Raw genomic sequence first — 26,795 nt, 5'->3', positions numbered from 1 at the left:
CATTACTTGCATTGACACATTCTGCTCTGAATTAAGACTAGAACTACTTTACAGGTTAATTTGACCGTTTTCAACTTTCCATCTTCAAAACAAGTAAGTTAAAATCCCTTGATCGGATAATGGTGATCATTACGTAATTCTATGTATACTACTTCGTCTAATACAATCATTCACTCATTTTCTTAACAATACATCAAAAATTATACATTATATGTATTGTGTTGTTCTGCTCAATTTCCTCATGCTGGAGGATAGTTAAATTTATTTTCCTTGTCAATAATTTTATTATTTTCCGGTTTCTTCCTTCATGACGGCGCCAACGTTCTCACATCATTCGTATTATCATAATTCAAATAATTAAATCGTCACTATTCATTTCCTTCTATCGCTCAAATGTTTCCATATATTAAAAATTATTAATCAATTAAAAATGTGATATTATTAAACATATTGTGAACTTACTGGGAATAATTGAAATCGTCTTCTGCTTGCAAGAAATATGTTTTTTTTTTTCGTTGTTTGCTTTAGGAAAATTATATCTCAAAGAAAATTTTCACTTAATTAATTTTATGGCTCTTCATAAGCATTTATGCGACAAACGCCAACCATGTGATTTTGTTTTAGCAACGCACGCAAGCGTAACTGGGTCCAACGCATAACGCAAGCATTGCGATGTATCCTTTAGACGTTTTATATTAACTTATTGGGTAAGTGTGCAGATTTGTTTCGTTTAAATGGGAACGGAACAAGTAAACAATACCTTTTGCCATATGGTACACATATGTTGTTTTTGAAGAACGAGTGAGAAATTTCGGAAATGGGCAGATTTCGAGAACAATTTAGTTAAAATCCATACGAATACGCGACATAATTGATTTATTTGAGAAAAAATGGACGATGAAGCTGAAACGTACAAACTATGGCGAATACGTAAAACCATTATGCAGTTAAGTCATGATCGCGGTTATTTAGTGACCCAAGATGAGTTAGATCAGACGCTTGAACAATTCAAAGAAATGTTCGGTGATAAGCCAAGTGAAAAAAGACCAGCACGCTCAGATCTAATTGTTTTGGTTGCTCATAACGACGACCCGACCGATCAAATGTTTGTATTCTTTCCGGATGAGCCAAAAATCGGAATTAAAACCATCAAAACATACTGCACGCGCATGCAGGAAGAGAACATTCATCGTGCCATTGTAGTTGTGCAGGCCGGCATGACACCATCCGCTAAACAAAGCCTTGTGGATATGGCACCGAAGTATATATTAGAGCAGTTTTTAGAGTCGGAATTACTTACTAACATTACAGAGCATGAATTGGTTCCCGAACATGTTGTTATGACTCCAGAGGAAAAGCAGGAATTATTAGCCCGTTATAAATTGAAAGAAAATATGCTAATGCGTATACAGGCCGGAGATCCAGTGGCCAGATATTTTGGATTAAAACGAGGCCAAGTGGTGAAGATTATACGTTTGTCAGAGACAGCTGGACGTTATATATCGTATCGTTTAGTATGCTAAATGATGCAGCGAAATCTTAAATCTTTCTTGGATTACATTATTATAATGTAAAATATATTAATCTATAAAAATGATTGCACAAGTTGCTTTTTTTAGATTGATGGTCGAGCACCAAGGATTAAAAAAAAAAAAACAAATTGAATGTGCACAACTTCAGGACTGAAGTTATAGATCTGCTTACCGACTATGAATCTGCACGACTATTCAAGCTAAATTCCAATATTAGTAAGACAATAAGATTAGCCTGTATATCTAAAAAGATTGGAAATAGGCTTTAATAGTTTATTAAAGATTCAAACTGCTCAGATATTTAATCTGTAACTTGCGGCGTTAAACCTTAGGTCCGGATACTTTGCAATCTTAATTAAATTAAAGAATTTATTCTTCCATATACTATAAACGTTCGCCCTAGTGTAAATAGATGAAACCTAAAATAAAAATTCTTACATACTCATCACCTAAATAAATATATAAAAATTTAAACTTTATTCAGAATTTACGTTGTTTACAAATGTCACAATTTTGCGTATTGCGTAAGGAGGTTATAAATTGCTTCTGTTTTGATTAACCAAAGGAGATTCATATCTAAACTTTATGGCAAAGTTTATAGTTTGTATCTTTACCTTTACGAATATGTCTAAATTGACAAAGTCGTAGATGAAAGGAATTAAGTTATAACTTGCATAGGCCAAACCTTTTGGTAACCATCGCACACGCATTGAAATTATGAAATGTGTTAGATTTGTTAGAGGTGTTACAAAGTCTATATATATATATATTTAGAGAAATGAATTGGGGCCGCTTGTTTGTGAATAGCAATTACAGGGTTACAGAGTTAATACTGGAGATTTTTCTCTTCAGGTCTTCTTTTGGTTTTTCTTCCGTTAGGACGCTCACCAATATCAGAAGGTGGCCCTGAGCAGGATAGACTTTCCAGGCGGAAACCTCCGTTTCGATATCTGCGAATCATTTTTTTAATTTTTCCAAAAGCAGGAGCCGAAATGGTGTTTTTGCAATCGCAACGTTAAAGCCTCCCCAAAATTTATGTAACATATGCCACAAAAACATTATCCATTTCTCAATTTAAAAATTAATTCTCCAAAGGACAAATTAACCTACCCGAATGATAATTAACGATTAAGTGCTCGCGGCACTATAATCTTTTCAATATATATGCAAAATGGAGATCTATGAAAATCGAGAGCTAACCTCCACATTTATATACATAATATATATATATATATATATATTTAAAAGTTACAAAGGAGTTCTATATATATAAGTGACAAAATTTAAAGATTGTAGCAGGTACTTATTTACAATTTAAGGAGTGTCATTTATAGCTTGAATATTGTAAGTCTACAATTCCAAGTTCAAGACTACAATTGAAAATTCTATAAGGCATTCATTTGTGTATTGCACTAATTGTATTAAGAACTACAATAATGGAATCGAACAAACTCGAAAGCTACAACCTTCACAAAGAGATTGTTGAAATAATTAAAAGGTTTCCATGTTCTAAACAACTTAACAACCCTGTATTACGTTTTTATTTACTAACTAAAACACAACATATGCTGTGAACGACGGCATATAAAAAACTGTCTTTTTTTTTTTTTGTTTTATGTCAATAGGAATTAGAAATAATTTTTTCAATGTTCGTGCAATTATTGAAAAATAATTTGTAAAAACTATAATCAAAATTGAATTAAAATATGGCGACCATAAGTTTAACCAATTATGATGGTGCATATGAAAACTATGAAAAATGTGGAGAAATACTCAAATCACCCACAATAATTGGTAAACATCAACAAGATCAGCATTATGCTTTATTATGTCTATTATGCCAGGAAATTTGCTTGCAATTTGAAACATTTATTGGACACATTGAGCAAGAGCATGGACATAATCATGAACACATGACGGGATCTAAATTGGAGATAGCTGAAAGTAACACGATTAAAGATGAAGATGTAAAGATAATTGATAATTGTTATAATCAAGGTTACATAGAAGAAGATGAAAAGGTATTATTCGGAGTGCAACATATACAATATTAATTCGTTGAAAATTTCTAGAATATTTTCATGGATCCTTTGGAAGAACCAGAAGTAATGTTGGTTGGAGAAATGCAAGAAAATGTGAAGGCTTATTTTAGCAAAGAAGAGCACAGCGTCCGTTTAAAAGCAAAATATCCAGAGCATCGGACACTGAAAGAAGAACCACCAGAAAAAATTAGAGCGTGTCGGGATTACATAGGATTGGGTGATATTGTTTTGAGGAATGATGAGGCTGAAAATTGTGGGGTAAGCGACATTGACATTCAGTAACTGCAGTCATTAACTTATAAATAATACTTGTAAGCATATATGATTGCAGAAACGTATTTAATTTATAAAACGTGCATAATACTAATATAATAAAAATGCCCTGATAGGCTCTCTACAATCACTATTTTCACACAAAAGCTTGCATAGCCAATGTTTCGCGGAATTACTTGACCACTTAAGCTGTAATAGTTCTCCTAAATAATCATTTCATTATTTTTACTTATTTGTGTAGCTATTTACGTATTTATTATTATTATTTTTTTATTTATTTGATTTAACAGTTTGAACATTCTTTGTCGATGAGTGATAATGAACTATATGACGGTGAGCTCAGCAATTTCCGAAAACACAACTATTGTAAATACAATGACGATGAAAATAGCTTGGATAATTTTGATGAATGTTCTGATGAGAATGACAATAGAAAATTTAAATTACCGAAGAAGACGAAGTCGACTGAACTTGACATTGATAAATTTATGGAAAAGCGTCAAAACGTTTTGATTTTGTTGGCTGCGTATGAGCAGCAAGATGAATTATGGGATAGCACTAGGCCACCCAAGCTGGTAAATCGTTGTCGTAAAAAAAGGGAAAGGGCTTTGACTAAAATTGCTGATGAACTGAAGGAAAAAGTCGGACTTGTCGTGAATATCCAGGATGTTGATAGAATTATCAAATATTTGCGTGTGCGTTATATTCGTGAGGTGCGCATACGTTTGCAGTTCATTAATAAAGATGATTATAAACCGTTATGGTTTTATGAAAAAATGGAATTTCTTAAACCTACTTTACCCTTCATCCAGGAGGTAAATGATGAAAGTAAAATAGACATAAGCAAAATTAAAAAAAAAAATTCTTTCTAGATGGAGGAGGATCAACTTTTAGCTAAACCTGAATTGAATAGCGATCAAATTATAAAATTAATAGAAATTTATAAAATTCATAGCTGTTTATGGGATGAACAGGATATTTATTATAATTCTGAACAGCGTCGCCAGGAAGCGCTGAGAAACATGTGCCAACAAATCAATGAAAAATTAAATTTAAATTATTTGTTGACTGATGTTGAGAACAAAATTGATTTCATACATAAAATGGTAAAAAAGGAAAAAGAATCCCAAATAGAGTATCAACAACAACGGGATTGTAGAAGAGCTGCGGATCCAATATATAAATCGAGTAATCGATTTTATGACAATATAGCGTTCTTGCTGCCGCATTTGGGTCCATTTAAATGCTCGCACTGCCCAAAAATTATTTATCATATTAATACGTTTCGCATTCACACGGCTAAACATGATGGCAGTAAACCGTTCAAATGTCGTGTTTGTCAATATGAATTTACTCAAAAGCCGGGATATGTTATACACTTGAGGCGTCATACTCAGGACTTTCCGTTTGTTTGCAAATTCTGCCAGAAAGGCTTCCCATGTAAAAAAGAACTCAAATTGCATTTTCAAAATCATCCCGAATATGAAAAGGAATACATTTGTGACGTGTGCGGTGACGGTTTTACGCAGCAAAAACTACTGAATTGGCATCTGAAAGTGCATAGTAACACACGTGATTCCATATGTAATGAATGCGGCAAAGGATTCACTAATTCAAAGCTTTTATTTCAACATCGCAGCGTCCATAGTAAAGAAAAGAGTGTATGTAAATTATGCAGTAAAACATATGCTCACTACAGAGGTCTATCTCGGCACATGATTAAAGATCATGGTACGACGGTAGCGGCAGTCGCTGCAGTTTTAGGTGAAAAGCCGAAAAAGCGAGTACTTAATATAAACGAAAAGAACTCCCAACATCCAGAAAGATTACCAATAACTAATAGTATCGCAAATACTACGACACTTCAAGAGCCATCCTAGAAATAAAATATATATCGAACAAAAAAAAAAAGTTACATTTACCACTTCCAATGAATTTTAATTTCCTTGCGATAATAGTACTGCAACTGGTTGGAGATGCAGTTAGATGCTATACTTTTGTTTTGTATTCTTTTATACGACTCTTAAATCTCCAATCCTTTGTATGTCAAAATTTTCTGCGCGTAAGAAAATTTTAAGCACGATATTGGTCTTGGTCTCTCTGGTGGCACAAAACATTCAAAGAAAGTCGAAAAATAAAAAAAAATTTACTACATGCGCTGAATCTGTTCTCTGCATCTTGCCTGATGTTTAGTCGGAAGCATTGTATGTTATTTCTCGCGAGTTCTCTTGCTCACGAGTTTCTCTTCAGAAATTTCATTAGTTGCCATTAGCTAACACTATGGTGTTCTCCTGATAAAATGATGATGTGTAACATATATATTTGAATTCATTTTTGAAAAATGCAATTATTACCTCGTAAAGAGCAGTTCGTATCAGTGATAAAGGGACAATCCAAACTATCTCCAAGTACTGAAATAAGGGTGTTGCGTTGTTTTTCTGCTTTGTGCAATTTTTGACAATTTCGATTCGAAATGAAATCCAAATTCTTTGATTTTTACAAGCAGGTCGCACTCTTCTGTTTAATCTATGAAAGTTTATCTAAAATGGAGGATTACTAAGTCTAAATTTTCTAATTAAATTTGAGGTTCCTATAAAACATCAGATGCAGATAGGCGAATCTAAGTCAACTTAGAACCTAAGCTACGGCGTGTTATATGCACGATGACAGAGTTAATGGGAGGTGTGTATAAAAGAACATCTTAAATAAGATTCATACAATAATAATAGTTTTAAAAAAAAGAAGCAGAAAAAATATGCTTATAGATTTTTATCGTGTCTCTATTGCAACTTAGATGTGTCCTTTAACCAACTTGGTCCATTTTCCAATATCCAATGTTTTTGCCAAATTTAAAACTGATGGCTTCATTTTATGTTTACCACAAGCATTATACCGGTGGACGAGCGAAGGCTCTTAGAACGCTTCAGATTTTGATGCTGAACGTTTCTGAAGCTTCTTTCTGAGCAATCTGAATACACCACCATTCCTCTTTGTTGGCGAATATAGAAATATTCGAAAAAAAAAAACACGCTTATGAACTCATGAAAAATGAAATAATAAGTAACAAGTTGCGCGGCAATCAAATCATACGAAAAATGAATTAAAGTAATCTGTCCGTTTTCGAAAATACATTAAAGATTTTATTAATTCGAATTTTAAAATAAAAACTTGCATATTTAGCGCTATAAAATTTAGTAGATTGACTGTACATACATTTTTCAATATTTGAAAATAAAATATTTGAAGCAAATTACGTAATACTAAGGAGGACTAAATACAAGGGTCACATACAATTCTATTTTTAAAATTGATGCCGATTTGAATTTGAAGGAGCTTTGATCTTTTTCCCTAAATTAACAGATGTAGCGCTATTGCATTAGCTGCCGCTTAATTGCTTGCTGTTTCTCTTCTTGATAGTTGTTTTTTAGTTTGAGGTCACACTGTATCGTACGCCTACAAATCGTGCGTTTTTATGTGAAGTGTACGTTATAGTATACCTGCAAGTATATGTGTACGAAGGAAAAACAACTCGGACGGGACAGAATCTTTTATACCCATCACCGTTATGCTAAAAAATGATAAGAAAAGTTAAAAGAACTAAATTTTCATGCTCTGTAATATAGAGTGGGCGCGGCTGATTCTTTCTATTTTCAAAAGGAAAGATATTATCGCGTAGGCGTGTAGGCGTTGCAGCCGCTTACTTTCAAAAGTTTTAATTTGTACGCAATACGTTTTTTTTTTTTTGCGAACGCGTTGGGCAGACGGACAAGTTTGTTTGTGAGCGCTATAAAGGTTTTGAAAAAAAAAGAAAAAATATTGAAAGTGACACTCTACATAAAACTGAGTAAACGTGGTCAATTCTTTCGGTTTTGGTAGAGATGCTTAGAGCATTGCTGATAGAAAACATTTTTAAATTTTTGTATACTTATCTGCACTAGAGTTTATGATGAGTAAATGAGTAAAAAAGCAATTTTTTAATTCTTTTGAAAAACAGATAGGTATTCGCATTTTGCGTAGTATTATAGGCGGTTATTGGACCGATTTGGTCCATTTTTCATACCAACCTGCGTGCAAGAATTTTCAATCTTCCTGGCAAATTTGAAGTTGATTGTCGCGTATATCAATAATCGTCGAATGCATTGACCATTTATTGCTTAGCATTAAGGATCTACCTTTAATTATACAAGGAATATGTAAAAATTAAGGACTAAAAAATTCTAAAGAAAATTGGTTTAACTTATTAGGAATATGCTCTTGAAGATGCAACGAACAGAACTTTATTTATTTAGACCATGATCGTGCTCTTCACATTACACCAAAACCACACCACTTGACGAGGCGATTCTATCTTCTGCATAGCAATGTGTGTTTGATATATTCTCGCAGTTTTCCACATCGCAGACATGAATTACTTCATTCTTACTTCATAGCTAATTCCTCGCAATGTATTTTGCATCTGTGTGCCATAATTTTCCTAATTTAAATATGATGCAATGAGAAACTGATTATTATAATGTATGTATACGTGTGTACATTTATAAAATGAAAAACTCAGCCTTAATCTTAACTTACGCAATTTGAATGGTTTTTTTTTTTTTTTTTTTGTGTTTTTCCGATCGAATACTTTCGGGACCAGAATTTCGAATTTTCTTACAATAATATCCTTAGTTTAAGCTCCGACAGGTGGGGTCTATGCTTGTTGCAGTCACGTGCTTCTGCGTATTACATACGTTCGCACAAACTTACCATAGCCTGTATCACAAATGCTGTACGATATAACACGAACTTATATGGGAGAAAGTGGTCCAAATCATTTTTAACAGCATTCGTCTTTGCAGCAAGACACCTCTGTGTATTGAATTTCATTAAAAATAACTTAACATTTGCGGTTGAATACAAGAAAATTAATCGGAATAATACAGTTGTACATATCCTTATACCATTATTATAGTGTAGGGTATAACAAGGAGCTACTTGCTATTATATCGAATAGGCCGGCCTTCATTCCTCCTAAACCAAACACACGTAAAAACAAAGCCATGAGGAGAAAGAACTAACAAGTCATAAATTATTATCGGGTGGGATTGGCCGTTCTCTCTCTCTCTCTTTCTCTCTAAAAATGAATTGCTTTTCATTTCTTTTTAGTTTTTATTCATTTATGTATGTAAATTTTAAATACACAATAACGTACAATTATTAGCAATATAAATTTCATTTATAAATATTAAAATTTTATAAATTACTAAAAAATTTAAATTATTAATTAATTATCGTATTAATTAAATAGAAGATCAAATTTGAAAAAAACAAAAATAATGTTTTTTCTCAAACACATACAATTTTCAAAAATTTCAAATTTTTAAAATTAAATTATTCAATCATAATTAAATAAATAATTTTAGTAATTTTTTTTTTTTTTTTTTTTTAATAATTTTAGTCATTTTTTCTTTAATTATATTCTTTTCAAATTCTATCTTACTTACTTAGTTTATTTAACAAAAAATAAAATGATAATTATTCTAACAGAAAATTATTATTAATTAATTTTACAATTAACCTTAAAAAGAAAAATTTATGAAAATATTCAATTAAAATGTAATGAATTTCCAAACATAACCCGAACCATTCCAAAAATAAATAAATAAATAACTATAAAGTAACGTAAAGATAAAGGAGATGTGATTTAAAGCAATCTACCCGCCACCATTATCCTTCGAAATGCAACAAAGTCTGGACAAGATTTCTTATGGTTTTCACATTACTCATCGTGAACTGTATAGCTCGAAATGAACATTTTTATAAAAAAAAAAAACCAACAGGATAACTAGTGCGACTGTTTACCTCTCTGCTGCGCTCCCATGTTCATCAAGAGTTAGCGATTCCTCAGATTCATTAAACAACAATTTCACGGTTTTATTAGGAATCTATTTTATTATAATAATGCAAGGTTATGAATATATAACCTCGCCGAATACCGACCGTGGTCGTGGTTCTCTTCTATGTATGTATGAAAATTGTACGAAAAAATTGGCCCAAGCAGTCCACTTATTGGTGGACTTTTAAAGAAAACGAGATTTTCTTATGTTCACAAAAATTGCTAAATAAAGTAAATTGAAAAAAATTTTGAAAAAGTGCTCCTATCTAGAGCACTCATCATTCCCCTCCGCTTGTAAAAGGCGTAACATGATATGTTTATGTATCTTCAAAATATTTCGAAATTTTCGGAGGATATAGTGAAAATTTATATCGGCGAGATGGTGTTAGCCCTAGAGTATCTGCATAAAATGGACATCGTTTACGCCGGGATATATGGCTTCACTTCTTCAGGGAACTCCTCAAAACGTTGCGTAGAACCGAAAGCAACCATTTATCCTCAGATTTATTTTCATTAGTTTAATAATTTTCCTAAAAATAAATTTATAGATTTTTCTAACTTGTTTTATGAACAAGATTAACTTTTGTGTCTCGCGTTGCAGGCTTTATAAAAACATGTCTAAGAGTGTCTTATGGGATCAATCAATGACACTTATTTTTTTGTATTTCTTTTTATTATTAATCAAAAACTTAAAATTCATAAATTCATAATTTGTAAAAAACTTACAGCTGCGGTGATGCGCATCAACGTGGGTTTGTTTTGTTAAGTTTCTTTTTTGGTTTGTTGAATTAAATTAATCTAACGAGACACTGAACGTCCAATACAATCTTTCCAAATTAACGTTCAGTAGCCACATGACCCCTCCCCCGCAAGAAACCGATATCCCAGAACCCGGCAACGGGCAATCATCCTTCACGCCGATATATCATGAAGAAGCCGACCCTCTCCCAATAGGGGACGATGTTGAGACAGCCACAGCATCCACAGGTTAATACATCAAACTATGGACTGGCCAACTATAGTATAGCAATGGGAAAGCATTAAGGAGCGTTTCGACAAGTCGTATAAATATCTTAATATCGATAGGCCCACAAGCGAAGACACAATAACCAGACATGTACAAATCTTTGTAGAATATCTTGAAGAAATATTGAAAAATATTGAATGTAAACTACGAGCAAACTACTCCCCGCCGGCGCACAACAGCGCTGCAGACAAATATTTTCAGGAAATACTAAACCGCTTGGATCTATTCATTTGGATGTGAAAATCATCAACTTCCTTGTGCTACATAAAAAACAACTAAAAAGGAAACATACGAAACATGGGAAAGATAATGACGGAGCGGACGCCCTATCCCGCATAACAATTAACGACCTCAAGGAAATAAACAACAAAACAAGTAACAAGATCTGCAACGCGGCAGAAAGATAACTGAGCAAAAAAGCGACAAATAAGCGAACATAAGAATACGGAGCCCAAAGTCTACGAAGTCATTAACAATAATGACGTAAGGAAATTTGTGCAATTAAAATTGGACTCCGGCAAATATTGTATGAAACAAGGGAGGAAAATAATTGCCAAATTCGAAATAAAGGACACCAATGTATACCAATGGAAAACTCGACTTAGGCCAGTTTTTCCAAAGGGTTGAAACAGAACCCGGTATATTAAGAATGTCAAAATTCAAAGTGTCATCAAGCGAGAAGATTTTCGCATCCGTATCGCAAAATCAATTTAAAACATTGGGCAACAAGATATTAAAAATTATGAGAGCAGCGCTACTCCACCAAAAGGTGACAACCATCGACAGAAACTAAAATCGCTTCAATAAGTGTCTATGTCCATTGCAGCAGTCATCGTCCGTGGTAAACCAGTCCTTCCTTGTCTCCAAAGTTTTGATTGACCAAAGTACTACGTGCATTTCGTTAGCATATAGTTAGCTGTTCCACGCTATGGTTTTTATGTTGTTATGTAATAAATCCCCAAGTATGTCCCTGAGCCTGTTGTTCAGCTTGTGTAGCATGATAAGAAGTTTAAGTTGTCCTTTTGGAGATTATAAGAATTATTTGTGATATCCAACCTGACGATGTCATTTTCTGGCCAACTAATCGAACAAAGCAAAGCGTTCCTTATATATCTAGCAAAATGTCAATAATAATACAATATTCACGCAGTATGTGAATCAAAAGAAGAATTGCATAGCATATGTACGTCCATTCTACGTCTTTTATAGATCCGATATACGTTTACTGGTTACTCTTTATACCATTCGACATCGACTGAGTGTTCTGAGTAGTGCGTGTTTTATTTTTCGTCTGCGATTTTTTAATTGTTTTCGGTGTTTTATAATAATATATATATAATATAATAAAAATAACATTTAAAATAATAGGAAATGAAAGAAGATATCTGTGAGTGCACCGAGTTAGAACTACTGGTCACACAGGTGAAGACGCAATGTTCTGCAACAGATAATGAAAAAGTCACCCCGGCAGATTTCAAAGTGATATGCCTGTTGGGAACAGGAGATTCTTGAGATTATACAACAAAATCCCTCCGTAGTACGGTTAAATGTCGCTTTTCAAACGCAATCTCAACTATATCTAGTTTTAGATTACTGCGGAGAGGGGGGGCGGAGGGTGATATGTTTACGTATCTTCAAAATATTTCGAAATTTTTCCATAGACAGAAAATAATAAGTCCGTAATCAAAAATATTTTAGAAAAATATCACAATGACCCAAGAGATAGAGAAGGCGGTCACACAGGAATTACACGTAGCTTGTCGAAAATACGAGGGTACTATTATTGGCCGCAAATGACAAGAACAATAGCTAAGCAGCATGTCAAAGGATGTTCACTATGCCAGAAGGCTATAATCACAGCACATGCAAAAACTGCTATGACCCTATCACCAACACCAGCAACTGCTTTTGACACAGTTGTAGTTGACACCATCGACCCATTACTAAAGACGGAAAAAGGCAACGTAATCTGCGACCTTACCAAATCTCTGGAACAAGCGAACGATTCAATCGGGCAACAGTGACAGAAAATAGTATATACAGTCTAACTCAAGTAACTAATCGCAATAATGCACTTTGTCGCTTTGACCCGAGAGATGGAAAGTGGTATAATTTAAATGAGATGCTGGGAACATCTGATCCGGACAAACTTGTCTCATATGATCGAACATTGTTTGCCATTAGAAGAGACGACTGCAAACTGTTCGACATACGAGTGAATAAATGGGAACCTATGCCCCTCATGTTGTCCAACAGATATAGTTTCTCGGCCATGATAGCCGCAAAGGGCGGTAAACACTGCTCATAGTTTATTAAAAGCGTAGAACGCTACAATATTCATAATAATGAGTGGGCGACAGTGGATTCAATAGGAATTGAATACTTTTACGGGGGAGCTGCAGTTCTTAGCGGAGGATTTGATTTCGATTAAACAGTGGAAAGCAAACATAAGAAATAAATATTAAGTCCATTCTTCTCCTCGGAATCTTGCGCATGTTTAAGGTTTTATTCGCTTGAGGAAAATTAAAAGTATGTAGGACCACGTAAGTGCGACTACTGGTAGTTGTGACTGTAATTATCCATGAAAGGGCGACAGACAAACTTTTCATTAAATGAAACACGAGTAGTAGAGAAACACAAGGTTGCGAGTTATCAACGAAGGACAGGGACTGATAATGACAGATCTAAAGCATTGTCTATCACTAGCTTCAGATTTGAAGTAAAAGAGAATTTCGAATGCAGAAAAAGCCTTTGCTGAAGCATCTCTAGCATCAAATCTTTAACACAATTTTTTATTTACTTGGCTAAGTTTCTTATCATGTGCTAAAGGTAGACATAAAATGACTTATTTTGTATATAGAAGAAGTTGTAAGAACAAGTTTGCCGCGTTATTGTGTCTTTTGCGGTCAAGCCACAATTGCGAGGTTATGCAATGGAACCACGCCGCGCAGTCTGCTGAGTGATGGAGAAGATATAGTATCTTCGAATTGAAGAATTCATTTACCTAATCAGCAGGAAAGCAAAGGCTTATTAATTTTTCATTTATTCATTTCGTTTCAAGTCTAGCGAAACAGTTCTTCTTATTCAGCTAAATTAGAAATATTAGAAGGAGTGTGCAGCTTTTTAAGCTTACATAAGTACCAGGCAACATCGAAATAAAAGGAAAGCGATAATTGCTCCCCTCTAAGGAAAGTTACCGATCAATTACCATCGGGATGCAAGCGACCCCTGCGATCACGCAAGCCTGAAAGAGCATGTTGACCCCGTAGCACGTCATCAAGGATCCGTAAGAAAGTAGCTCGGCTAGCTCGCCGAAAATGGGTGGGGACGGGTGTAGTTAATACACAAGCCCACAGATTTTTTATAAATTGATATGTGTGTAAGTGAGGTGTACACGAGTCAGGGTCAAAACAAAGCGAACTTATTTTGAATTCGTTCTTTAGAAATGATCGAGTGAATCGCATTGGCGATGGTGTATTAATTGCCATATCTGCGTTAGTCCCGTCCAATTCAATAGAATTTCCCACTTCTCCTGACGTTGAATTTATCGCCGTTCGTGCGAAAATGCCTCATAAGCAGCTATTTGTAACCTGCTCCTATACTCCCCCAAATTCTGATATCTCCATTTACAAGAAACACGCTGCCCTCATTTGTGAAGTAGCCAAGACCTACCGATTTGGTCGTTGCATTGGGTGAATAAACTGGTATAGTTATGATAATCAGAAGAATAAAGTGTGCCTTGTGGCTGGACTTCATAAGGAATATAATTAGCAAGAACTCCGGTCACAGATAAAAGTGCTAAAACCGTAGCAAAGGCAATTTTCGAAAATTTCATACTAAGCTACGAAACCCATGAAAACGCTCGTAACGGATCAAGGAACCGAATACAAAAATGCATTAATGAACGATCTATGTAAGTACCTCAGATGTAAAGTACTCATTAATAAATAATCATCAAAACGAATCTTTTAATTGTGTTTTCACGAGGGATAGACGTTTTCGTTAGGGCATGATGACGTAATTTTTCCCGGTAAAGAAAAATAAATCAAAATCAAATGTAAAGGATGTTATTTCAAAATAATGAATCATTGGTAGCGTAAAGATAAAATGTCATGAACCTATTTTCAATTCCTAATTTTTACCCATCCCATCCGTCGAGCCAGGCCGGAAAATATATGCATAGGTTCCATGGTATAAATATAAAAAAAATTACAGCTTGCAAGGTACCTATATTACATACGTTACATATTCATTATTTTTGGCGACCAATGTGGGGCCTGCTGGGTTCTGGGTGCTGGATGATGACGATCTAAGCGTATTACTTTCAAACTAATACAAAAGTTCGAAAAAAGGTTGGCAGATAGCAGGTAGAATGAGTAGAAATAAAATCAGTGTTGAGATTGGTTTAAAAGTAAGAAATCTCTTCAACTTGATTGCAGTCCTTGAACAACAGCAACGCTATACGAATTTTAAAAAATTGACCCAGAACGAAACGAAAAATATTGCGATGAAAACTAAATGCCCACATTTTGCACTATTTATGATATTATTTATTAGGGTGGTTTTGATGAAAGCTCTTGTGAATTAATTATGCGATGTAATCTATTATTATTATTATTATTATTATTATTACTATTATCATTATTATTATTGTTACTGTTAATTATGGGAAAAAGAAGAATTGAACACAGTGTCATCATTCACAAATCCCTACACAATTAATGAATGCTGTGAAATAGATGCTATGCTGTTGGCAGTTTGGATGATTTTCATGTCCATTTTATTTGTTTGTTTCAGATCTAATTGATGCTTTCATTTCTAGTCTTAGGAAGGATAGGGATTCCGAATCGCATTTACTGCAAAAAAGCGATAAATTTCGCCCGAGTCGATCGCAAGCTTCCTTTGGGAAAATCATAAAAGTGGAAGCTTACGCCGCAAAAATCTTGAAAAACTTGAAATGCGTTCATATGTTTGGAAATTCATTGAATGGAATGAGAAAATTATCAATTTGTTCTCTTTTGTCGACTTATTCGAACTATTCGTAAGCAGAGAGAAAGAAATTAGCTTACCCTGCGCCCCTTCTTTTCAAACATTTTCTCTTTCGTTGCGTCGCGCTTGGTTCCTTCTAGTTTGCTGTACTTTTACTTATGGGAATTCGCATAGTTTCACCTCTTGGCTAAATGTTATTGCTCCTCGTTAATACGAACAAGGCAAACCGAGATTTTCGCAAGGCTTTTCAACGCGTTTCGCTCTCGGCTTTCTCGAAATTCTCACTAAACATTACGCTGAATACGCTCAATACGCGTACGCACAATGGCTCACTTTGTAAGATGACACTGTGCAATTAGTTTCAATCGTCGAGCTTTTGCAATTTTCTTCGCTCCATTTCTGAACAGCATTCACGTTAGGCTGTTCATATGACTTCTTAACTGCAATTAAAAAAATTATATTTTGTTAAGTTGTCTTAATAATTTGTTAATTGCAGATAATTAATTAATTGAACTACTACTACTACTTGAAAATCAACAATCAAAAGATTATTTATGATAACCGACATACGTCAGATAGATTTTCTTGAAAATTCTGACAGTGAGAAATTTTCAAATGTCAAATTTTTCGTATAAGATATGAAAAAAAGAAAACGTATGAGAGATTTCTTCTAGAAGCTTGCCTTTTCTTTATAAATCGAATGAAGTCTCAACATGGCTTTTATAAATATTATAATACATTTTTTCCTACGCATATATATATTATGTAAGTGCTTTACACTTCCATTAAACAATTTTTGAAAGAAATTCAAACTTACCCTACTACACTATTCTCTCATTTCTCCATTTGTTCTTCGCCTTCCTTGCATTTATTTATTTTTACTACGTACGCTTCATATCGTCTATGAAATGTGCCACCAATTGATCACTTCCCATCTTTGAAATACTCCCGGTCGGTAAGCTCTTCTTATTAATTTTTTCCGATTTGCGACGAAGGGGTTTGCTTTTATTCAAATTTTGTGGACTTTTGCAACTGCTGCACACGTTATTGCAAATTATTACAAATTAACAAATTAATTAAATTATTACAAATGAAATTAAATTATTTGAAAAGTTTATTTTAAAGTTCTTCATTTAACTCTGTTCCGTTTAATATTAACTCTTTTTTTGTCCGTATGCTGAACAGAACAATTTTTTTATACAATCTTCTGACCAAATCTCGTCATTGAATTGTTCTACATTGTGGAAATCTTAAATTTCAAATCAAAATTTACAGACCGCTTGCTACGATTATTTCTGAATTAAGAACAAAAATTTCGTTTCTATGGTAGATTTTCACGGCCTACTTACATATAGTATTCAAGGTATAAATGTGATGAAATACTTCTCAAGTCAAATACATGCATATATTTTACATACATATACTTATATACAACTATACATATGCACACATTCATATTTATATATATATATATATATATATACATATATACCTAGATAGACATATTTTTTTATTATTATTTTTCAATCACTGCAACATCTGCTTTTGATAAACTTTTTCAAATGATTTCTTTTCAATTTTTCAAGTTTTTATTTATATTTTCTCTCAAATCAAAGAATTATTTATATATTTAATTATATATTATTATTATTATTATTATTATTAATTTCGCCAGAGAAATAAATTGTAAGACTAAACTCTTAAAAGCACTAGCATCTAAGGCTATCGGCTTTTTATTAAAAACTCTACCGCACTTGAGATTCGAACCCACGACCATTGACTTGGTAGTCGAGACTCTTGCCTACTCAGCCACTCAGGCGGATTAATTATATATTAAGTGCCCGACTTGTTGAAGGAGAGAATTGCGAATGATTCCTAATAAGCGAAAATAGCTTATATCATACTCTATCTCTCACTCGCTCTCTCTTTCTCAGTATTTATGAGAATTCAAGACAAATTCATTGAATAAGTCACACTGATATAAAGAAGATCTCCGGAGCTTCCTTCCTTCCGGGAATTTAAATAAAACGAATATGTCCCTCATTGCTCGATAATGTGTATAACAATATACAAACATATTAATGATATTCTTAAATTTGATAAATTTCTCTTTTTTGAACTTGTCTTCTTGATTATCTTCTTAAATTGCTTATCTTTCCTAAAAGGTCAGCCTTGACTGGCTATAATGATTGCACTTTTATTTTATTATTCGAACATTTATATGGGTAAAGGTTTAAAAAATGGTCTCTCTTTTCATCAAAATATTGCACCCTTCTTTACTAAGACAATACGCTATATTTTGCCGAATTTTGCTGCGTAGTATCAAAACCGAAGTAATTTTTTTCAAGAGGAACTCTTTACGGAAGATTGGAGTTCATTCTCAGTGGCGCCCATTCTTGAGCAAATTTAATGAAAATATCTAAAAATTTGCGTCACAAGCATACATTGGCGCACGTCAGATAGATAGACAGTAGAATAGATATTTTATTATTTTTTAAATCAATAATAAAAAGGAAACATTAGCTCGAGCAATTCTTTGCGGTGCATAAAGTCACTAACGTAACGTAATGATTATATATATGAAATTTTTTTTTTTTTTTTTTTTCACATTTTCCAATCACATATGATAAATTATTTGTTTTGCGGGTATAAGTTTTGTTTATATACGCGTAAGCATTTTCCTTGCTGTAGCGTTACTAATGGGCTTACAATTTTGGATTCACGTAATTCACCGAAAGCAAACATATGAAGCAAAATTCATGTTCACCTATACACATATAACTAACAATTTCAGGCTTAAATTGTGCATGTAGTAACATAATATACGAAAGCCCCTCAAGCAGAAAGAATTCAATAAGAAGAAGACAAAAGACGAAGAAGAAGATATGAAGAAATAGTTTTGAAACGAATTAAAAGCGAGTTTATAAAAATCCCCATTTACGCTGATGACAAATTGAATTGTAAACATAATATCTAGCGGGACGGATGTTTACTGGTTTAGTTGAACAAAGTTAATTTTCATTAAAAATGATTATATGTAAAATTTCGAATCACCTTCGATTACAATTTCTAAAATTTGTTGCTGTTTATTTATACGTTACCAAGGCTCAGCCAATTACGAGTGGAGTACTATCGTCTCCGAATCGAAAAGTAGATCGCTACACTGCCGTGCGAACTATTAATGAGAATTTGACAGAAAGTCTCCTCCGCAATGCTTCGGATAACTTTCTTAAATCAAATGCAATAACTGACAAGAACTTCACGCTCCTGAAAGCAGAGAATCACAGGTTAGATACATATTGATATACATTTTTCAAAATTCACGTAAAAGTCGCTTGTTCGCTTGTTCGCTTGTGCCGAATGCCTTTCGAAAATTCTAATAAATTTAATGATTTTTTCGATTTCGAATCGTTACAATTGCATTATATATTAAACAATTCCGGAAATGATGCCCTTTATGCAACATATATTCCACATTAATTGTGACAGGATGAACGGGTTTTAAGTTTTTTATCTGTTATACCAATCGATTCAGCAAATAATAATTTTTTGAATCAATTTAAGTTTATCTGTCCGTCTGTCTTTCTATCCCATTATATATATTCGATTCAACAAACTGATGGAAATTTTCGAGAAATTTGAACAAAATTTTGGCAAATCGACATGTTTTGATAGAAGATCCCATGCCATTGAAAAATAATTGGATAGGACCTTTTCTAGGATCCATTACCACGTAAACGTCTTCGTTTGAAAAAGTTAACAAAGTAGTAAGTAAGTAAGTGACAAAAAATCGATAACGTGAACATGCAAATACTAGTGAGTTGGTTGATACTACGTCTGCCGTAGAAACTTTATATCGATCGAGAATGAGAAAGAAAAGAAAAGAAAGAATGAATAAAGAATTAGACAAGAAATCAAAGATTAGGACCTGTTGTAATAAATACAAGGATTCTTATACGTGTAATGAGTGTTGCCGTGTCACGTGACTCATCTAAAGGCAATCCGAAGCTCCAGGAATATGATTTCTAACTTTGGATTTCCTCGGGCGATGTGCAAACCGTTGAGTCAAGTATCTCAATCCCATGCCACATTTCGAGAGAAGCACACATTACGTTAGCGTATTAAGTGAATGCGACAAGTTTTGGTGACGAAGCCTTATCATTTTTTTTTTTTTTAACTATCTCGCACATAAATATTCTTTTAAAAGTATAAGGTCTAATATAGAAACAGTATTGTTAGATGAAAACAGATACACACACACACACACACACACACACACACACACACACACACACACACGCATCCACGCAAAACCATGATTTGATAAATGAATTTTTGATGATAAGTCTCGACTGCGCAAATTTATTTTTAGAATTTCTTCCCATCTGCAGGCTCTACGGAAAAGTAAATTTTCACGATAATAAGCGATAATTTTTCATATTTTAAGATGACAATAGCTGCAGTACAATATTGGGCGAATTGGTGTAATGTGTTTTGAAAAGTCGATTTGATACCGTCATCACTTTTTAATTTTTTTTAATTCTGCATTTTTAATTATAGAGTAATAAAATTAATTTTAAAAAATTAAATGAAATTTTTAATTTAGAAATCAGTGATGACATGAGAAATGAATGATGAAATTTTGATTATTCTTAAATTATGTTTAGAGATGAAAATGCCACAAATTTCACTACCAACTATAACATGTATGAATATTCGTCTGGTTTCGTGCCGATTAAATTCCCGGATACCGAGGAACCAAGCTCTCAAACTAATCACGTTCGAACTCGAGATGATAATTTCAATTATTGGTCCTCTGGCAATATAAAGGTAGAAATGTCGCCGCACAAACAAAGGAAACGTAATCAACTCAATGCACGTATGTGATAAAATAAAAATTATTATTATTAATGAACAGAGAATAATTCAATTTATTTTATATTAGAATATTATAGTAATAATAATCCCGATCATTTAACTAAAATTGGAAATGCTGCTAAAGATGATGCTAACGCTAATCTTCCCAATTATCGATCGTACAATGCAGACGCTTACAACGGATATTACGTACCCTCCACGAAGCAGTATAGCGTTCATGCAACTAGATATTCGATTGGTAATGAAATGGAAGAAAATATACCATTTGATGTTTACGGCGCAGATGGCCAATATCCCGGTTCGGGGGGACAATATTCATATACTCTACCAATTGCACAAAAGTCGATAGCTTCGAAGAATCGATCTGAATTATCGCATAAAGCACTTTTAGCCAAAAGTTTTCTCATTCCATTAGCTAGTGCTGCAGTGTTAGGCATAGCGGCTGCCCTAGTTAGTAATCCTCTATTATTACAACTTGGCACTGTGTCCAGTGCTGGACCTATAGTTGTTGGTAAACGAAAGCGAAGACATTTGCTTAGTTTAGCTTCAAATTCAAAGTAACTAACGAAAGATCATTTTTGCTCATCACATCCATGCACATTATCAACTGCATTAACCTAAGACCATTGCCTATTTAACGATAATAATCACTTAAACTTAACAGATGAGATACTGCGTCAATATATATATCGTTTGTCAGACAGATAGAATGGAAATTAAGAAAGTAAGAGAGAGAGAGAGAGAGAGAGCTATAGCTATCTAATACTAATAATCATTTAAGCTAAATGTCAACACAAGCAGATCCGGAGACGAGATATTGCGTTAATGCGCATATGTTGCTAAATAGGCAATTAAAAATATGTCAATCGATCATGCCCCAACCATGAAAGAAGGTAACCTTGTAGAATTAAGTATAAAGAGCAGCTTAGCATCTAGGATTCCTTATCTATGATCCAGGGATGTGCGGGTCTGATGAGCAGCAAACTCCCACTTTTATCAAATCTAATCAAAGCACATATCCATGACTACTTTATACTAATAGTTCGATTTCAATCTTTATTAACGCACAGGTCATAGGTTAAGTCAAGTCTTTCAAATCGGGGAAACCGACTTTTAACTTTAAAAACTCTCCGCTTACGACCGTCACTGCTTATCAGAAATAAATGAATTGTTGTCTTTGCTTCCGCTTATTAAAATTAGGTTTCAACTTATTATGAAAAGTTACATTTAAGGTATAAAAGCAACCGTCAGAGGCTTTATATAATGTGTTTACCTTCTTCTTAATAGAATAAGAAGTCATAAGACGAAAAAAAAACTGAAATAGTTAAACAAGATATTTCTCCTATATATAGAGATATAAAAGTGGTTCGTTTATCTCGAAAAAAAGCGCATAAATAAAAACATGAGAATTTTATTTTTTTTATTATTTATTACGAAAATCATTAATACGATGTGTGGATCAAACAAATAAATAACAAGTAAGGAAACTATATTTTGTCATGACCGAATCTTTCATGCCCATCGCAGTTATCCGGAAAATGCGTGACAAAAAATTACAAAAACTCAATTTTAATACTCTATAGTGTTAGGTGGACTCGGCTGATTTTTTTCTATTTTCGGAATAAAAGTTAAAATTTATGTCGTGTAAGTCGTGTACTTTATGAGTAACAAGCATAAAACATAGAAAGCATTCATGGCACGTGACCTTTGTATACTTTGACCGATTTAGAGCATTTCCAAATGCTTATGCAAATTTATAGGTGATATATTCAGTTTTGCGAACGGGAGATTGTTCAGCATAGATACTATAGTTGGGCCGATGGACCGATGGATAGACGAACAGATCAACAACTTATGTGCTTTATGCGGTTGTTCAAGACTGCTTCGGCGCTTTTCAAAAGATATTGAAAAAAAAAAAAAAAAAAAAACTAGATTTTGATACACTATAAAATTGGGTAGGCTTGGTCAATTTTACCCATATTTGTATAGTCACTGCACTATCGTTCATAGAATATATTTTAACGCAAGCCATACAGTTTTATTTAATTTCTTTTGAAATTAAGTCCATACCGCCAAACTGTGAGTTTAAGAATAGTATAGTTTTTATTTCTCCATCCCCTTAGATGATCTGTTTACAAATTATTTAGTGGCATATTACAATCCAACTCTCTTGACTCGACTCACTATTCGACTGATTAACTTTGCCTTCCGCAACCATTCTGTTTATAAACCTTTTTCCAAGCAAGTTAGCATTACGTAAATGTATCGCGAGATTTTGAACCGTTAATCCATGTTCGCGCTAAATTTTCGCCCAATTGTTGTTCGTCGTCTTTCCGCCAGTCGTCAGTCGCCAGCTGCATGACGCAGGTAATGCGCCATGAATGTGCACTTGGTTTGCTTCTTCTTTACAATGACCGAAATCGTTCGAAGGACATGCTTGCAATCTCCACACATGTCTACGCAACAAAAACTATGAACATCTTTGCTTTCCGTGTTTTTTGCTTGTCACTCATGAAGTACATACATCATACACTATAAAAAATTTCAACTTTTAGTCTGAAAATAATTACAAAAGATCAGTTGCGTCCATCCAGTATATGAAACTTTATGTCTTTTTCCTTTTTCTAGTTAGTTAGGTGATGAGTATAAACGATTCGCTCACGACCGAGTATAGTTCACTCATTAATTTTTATACAATTTATTTTTCTCACTATTCTAAAGTTACAATCAATACAAGGAAAAATGTACGTTGTATGGATTTTTTCTCGCAAAATTGAAAATAGACGATAACGCGTGATCATATAACGTCAAGTATTAAAAATGTATTTTTTTTTTTATTTTTTAAGTAAACGGTTAATAGTTGGATTAATATATGACGAAATTTTAATGTAAAACAGGTAAGGAGATTATAGTCGGGCAAGGCAGATCGAACAATACATCAAAAATTACACACAATTTTCATGCAAAGGCATAATTTTCGCGGCGGCCTTCACATTGCAGGACGCCAAAAACATCATATGCCGCGTTCTGAATTTAGTGAATTTATTTTGCTTTTTAAAAATTTTATTCTTTTTTCCGTTACTTTTATAAAATATCAGAAATTAAGCTTTACTCTACATTCAAGCTTAGTTTTGCCCACAAATAGTAGAGTTTTCCATAAAGCATATGCGGAAAATTTCAGTCTTGTATCTTTCGCAATTTGTGAGTAATGAGTAAAAATCGAAAAATTTCTGCTTAAAAGAATGGAATTGTATTTTACTACGGACGTGTGCTGCTGTGTTTAACCAGTTTGGCCCATTTTCGATATTAATCTGCTTACGGAAATTTCCAATGTTTCTACCAAACATGAAATTGATATAATTATTTTTTTGAGCGAAAGATTGCCAAGAACACCTACCAAACAGACCGAAATTTCGCATCTCTTGCACCTTAGATGTTACGAAATATTGGAGAAAATGAGAAGAAAAGGTATCATTCTACAGACAAGTCCATAACAAAACTCGAAAAACAACAAAACTTTTAATTTTTTAGTAGAAGCTATGGATACTTCAGAACCGCTGTCAACGTGATATTCACTTGAAGGTTATCTTGATGAACGTATACTAACATTTTTTTTTGGAAATACTTTTAAATGGGCATACAACACATTCCAAAGGCATCCGTTAGTTTATTGGTATTAGAATAAGTAGAAATTAAAAGGCAAGTCTTTAAGTTGCAACTTCTTAATTGCGAATCATATGGCATAAGTGGCACAAGTATTCTTGTCGTAGCGCTTGCGAGAACGATCAAATTTTTCATGAAAAAAATTCTTGTGAAAAGTCCAACAAGCATCCACAAAGCGGAAAAAAAAGAAAAATTCCTGAAAAGTGTACAAAAAAAAAACAAAACAATCCTTTTTTTTAATTGTTAGCGTAGCGCTGGAAATTGCAATAGTGTACAAAAAAAATCAAGTAAGAATATATTACATACCCTACACCACATTGTCTAATATATACATATATATATATATATATATATATATATATATATATATATAGGCATGTTTTTCATGTGCGTAGTTCTGGGGAAGCGGGTCCAAAAGGGAATCTAATGTAGTAAAAATTTAATCATTACATAGGACAAGACCCAAAAATAGGCGTAGATGGTCCAAATGTTGTAGCGTTCTGTTTTCATAATGTCATTCAACTAACTTTGCGTCGTATAAGCTGACAAAAGTCTTTCGAAAAGAATTACAAAAAAAAAAAAAAAAAAAAAAAACCAAATCGTAAACTCAAGCAATTAGAAGCAAGTAAAAACATTACACTCAGGCATGGCCGATCATTCAATATTCTACACCACATTGCCTCATGCAGTTATTCAACCGTAATAATACACCAAAAATGACACATTGTTTTCATGCAAAGGTATAGGTTTGATGAAAGTCCGCATATTGGAAGATTGACGTCCGAAACATCATATGCCATAATTCAGCCTTAGAAAGCTTAATTTACTTCCAAAATATCTTATAATTATTCAATTTCCGCCGTAAAAAAGCTGAAATTGAATTTTCTCTCTATATAAGGGCTTTCTTTTCATTATAACCAGATCCAGATTCCCTACGGTTAATTACCTTGTCAAATTGCTGCTAAGGATTAAATTTCGTCATATAATATTCAAAGTGAAATCTTTTTCTGAAATTTTCACTGTTCATGAGAAACCTTATACGGAGTGGAGTGGCTTCCATGTGTTTCAAATAAGGACCCACTTAAAGGTTATATCAAATTACAAGCATGAACAAATTTCCATCATAGAAGACTGACAATTAGGACCTTCTGATAAATAAAGATTTAAATTGCATAAGAATCCTTACATGCGGTGATATCCAAAAAAAAAAAAAAAAAAAAACCATGCCTACGCGGTCCAAATTGAAATTGAATATGAAATATTTACCATAGGAAAAATCATCTCTCATAGGCATGGTTATTTGAGATCGAATGGATTTAAAAAATTGCGTCAGGCGAGCTAAATTTTTCATACGACATTCATTAGAATGTCGGAATGAGCTTTGTCGAATAATTTTGAAAATTGCAATCTTCTTATCTATGAAACGACTTTTCAAAATAACGCGTACAGATGAAAAGCGACTGAAAAATTATTCCAAATAGGACCATCTTGATTAATCCTCCTCCTCATCCATGAGTGAGAGCACGTCAATGATCCCAAATTTCATCGAAATATCTCAAAAACTGCAATCTGCTGGTTAAACACAAGACTACATGGTCAGTCATCAGATGGACAGATAAACTTTCAGATTTCAAATGATTCTGATACGAGCGATATGATATAAGATGGGTCTATCTTAAGCCTTTCTGTGTTTTATATACGTCCACACAAACTTAATATACCTTGTACCAGAAGTGATATGGTGGTGTAGGATATAAATATAAATATATATATATATATATATATATACATATATATATAAATAAATATGTACAAATTCGCGACTATATGCATAATTACCATATATCATATACTACTATCGGTGCGCGCCCTTAATGATCGGTTACGATCGGCAGTTCGTCAACAAGTCTCAAGAGACATTTTGTTAACTGCAGCTTACAAATACAAAATTGTCGTATAATTTACTCGCTGTCTCTCTCGTTTACATGCATTCAAGGACTTTATTTAGACACAAATAAACTTTGTAGCACAAATAGGATTTGTTATAATTTAATTGCATTTCTTTTTTTATATTTTCTTTTGTTTTGTTTTGTTTTGTTTTGTTTGTTTAATTGTTTTTTTCTCATTTTCAGTGTTGCTATAGAAAAAATATAAATTTTAAGCACATATCAATAAACAACAATAAATTAATTAAATTTAAATAGTTATTTAAGGTTAATGGAATTATTTTATGCCTGTGTACATATTCATACTAACAAACGTACATTTAGTTTATAATTAACTACATATACATATATATTTATATATTATTATTTATTAGGGGAATATATACAATACATATACATATACAATAGTATGGAATGGGGAATTTCATTTAAATGGTTAAATTTACACTCATCTAGGATAGAAAATACAAATTATTATTAGCATGCAACACTTTTTCTACCTTCTTTACCTTCGTTAAATGTCTTTTCTGGTTTTGTCTCTTGCCTATATTAATAGTTTTTTTTTTTTTT

General features: G+C 33.1%; 3 protein-coding genes across 3 annotated transcripts; all 3 read left to right on the top strand.

Moving 5' to 3' along the window:
- The first annotated feature begins 410 nt into the window (after nt 1-410).
- Nucleotides 411-2,673, top strand: LOC119637200 (DNA-directed RNA polymerases I, II, and III subunit RPABC1-like). The gene has a single exon (XM_038033056.1). The coding sequence runs from the start codon at nt 891-893 to the stop codon at nt 1,521-1,523; it is 633 nt and encodes a 210-aa protein (XP_037888984.1). The 5' UTR covers nt 411-890; the 3' UTR covers nt 1,524-2,673.
- A 513-nt stretch (nt 2,674-3,186) lies between these two features.
- Nucleotides 3,187-5,746, top strand: LOC119635372. Its single transcript, XM_038030172.1, has 4 exons — nt 3,187-3,553; nt 3,605-3,832; nt 4,138-4,662; nt 4,720-5,746. The coding sequence occupies exons 1-4, from the start codon at nt 3,239-3,241 to the stop codon at nt 5,725-5,727; spliced, it is 2,076 nt and encodes a 691-aa protein (XP_037886100.1). The 5' UTR covers nt 3,187-3,238; the 3' UTR covers nt 5,728-5,746.
- Nucleotides 5,747-20,088: 14,342 nt separating this feature from the next.
- On the top strand, nt 20,089-21,281 carry LOC119644720. Its single transcript, XM_038044439.1, has 3 exons — nt 20,089-20,222; nt 20,406-20,617; nt 20,684-21,281. Exons 2-3 carry the CDS (start codon nt 20,443-20,445, stop codon nt 21,175-21,177), a joined length of 669 nt encoding a protein of 222 aa, XP_037900367.1. The 5' UTR covers nt 20,089-20,222; nt 20,406-20,442; the 3' UTR covers nt 21,178-21,281.
- The last annotated feature ends 5,514 nt before the right edge of the window (nt 21,282-26,795 follow it).

Source organism: Glossina fuscipes, unplaced genomic scaffold (assembly GCF_014805625.2).
Source record: "Glossina fuscipes isolate IAEA_lab_2018 unplaced genomic scaffold, Yale_Gfus_2 0, whole genome shotgun sequence".
In the NCBI taxonomy this organism is placed as follows: Eukaryota; Metazoa; Arthropoda; class Insecta; order Diptera; family Glossinidae; genus Glossina; species Glossina fuscipes.
The sequence above is the reverse complement of the archived record's forward strand: the minus strand, read 5'-3'. Positions and strand labels throughout refer to the sequence as shown.

Bases quoted from the DNA above. Each gene is read 5' to 3' on its own strand.
- LOC119637200 (XM_038033056.1), top strand. From the start codon at position 891: ATGGACGATGAAGCTGAAACGTACAAACTATGGCGAATACGTAAAACC.
- LOC119635372 (XM_038030172.1), top strand. From the start codon at position 3,239: ATGGCGACCATAAGTTTAACCAATTATGATGGTGCATATGAAAACTAT. The intron at 3,554-3,604 runs GTATTATTCGGA...GAAAATTTCTAG, and splicing joins ACATAGAAGAAGATGAAAAG to AATATTTTCATGGATCCTTT. The intron at 3,833-4,137 runs GTAAGCGACATT...TTGATTTAACAG, and splicing joins ATGAGGCTGAAAATTGTGGG to TTTGAACATTCTTTGTCGAT.
- LOC119644720 (XM_038044439.1), top strand. From the start codon at position 20,443: ATGTATGAATATTCGTCTGGTTTCGTGCCGATTAAATTCCCGGATACC. The intron at 20,618-20,683 runs GTATGTGATAAA...ATTTTATATTAG, and splicing joins ACGTAATCAACTCAATGCAC to AATATTATAGTAATAATAAT.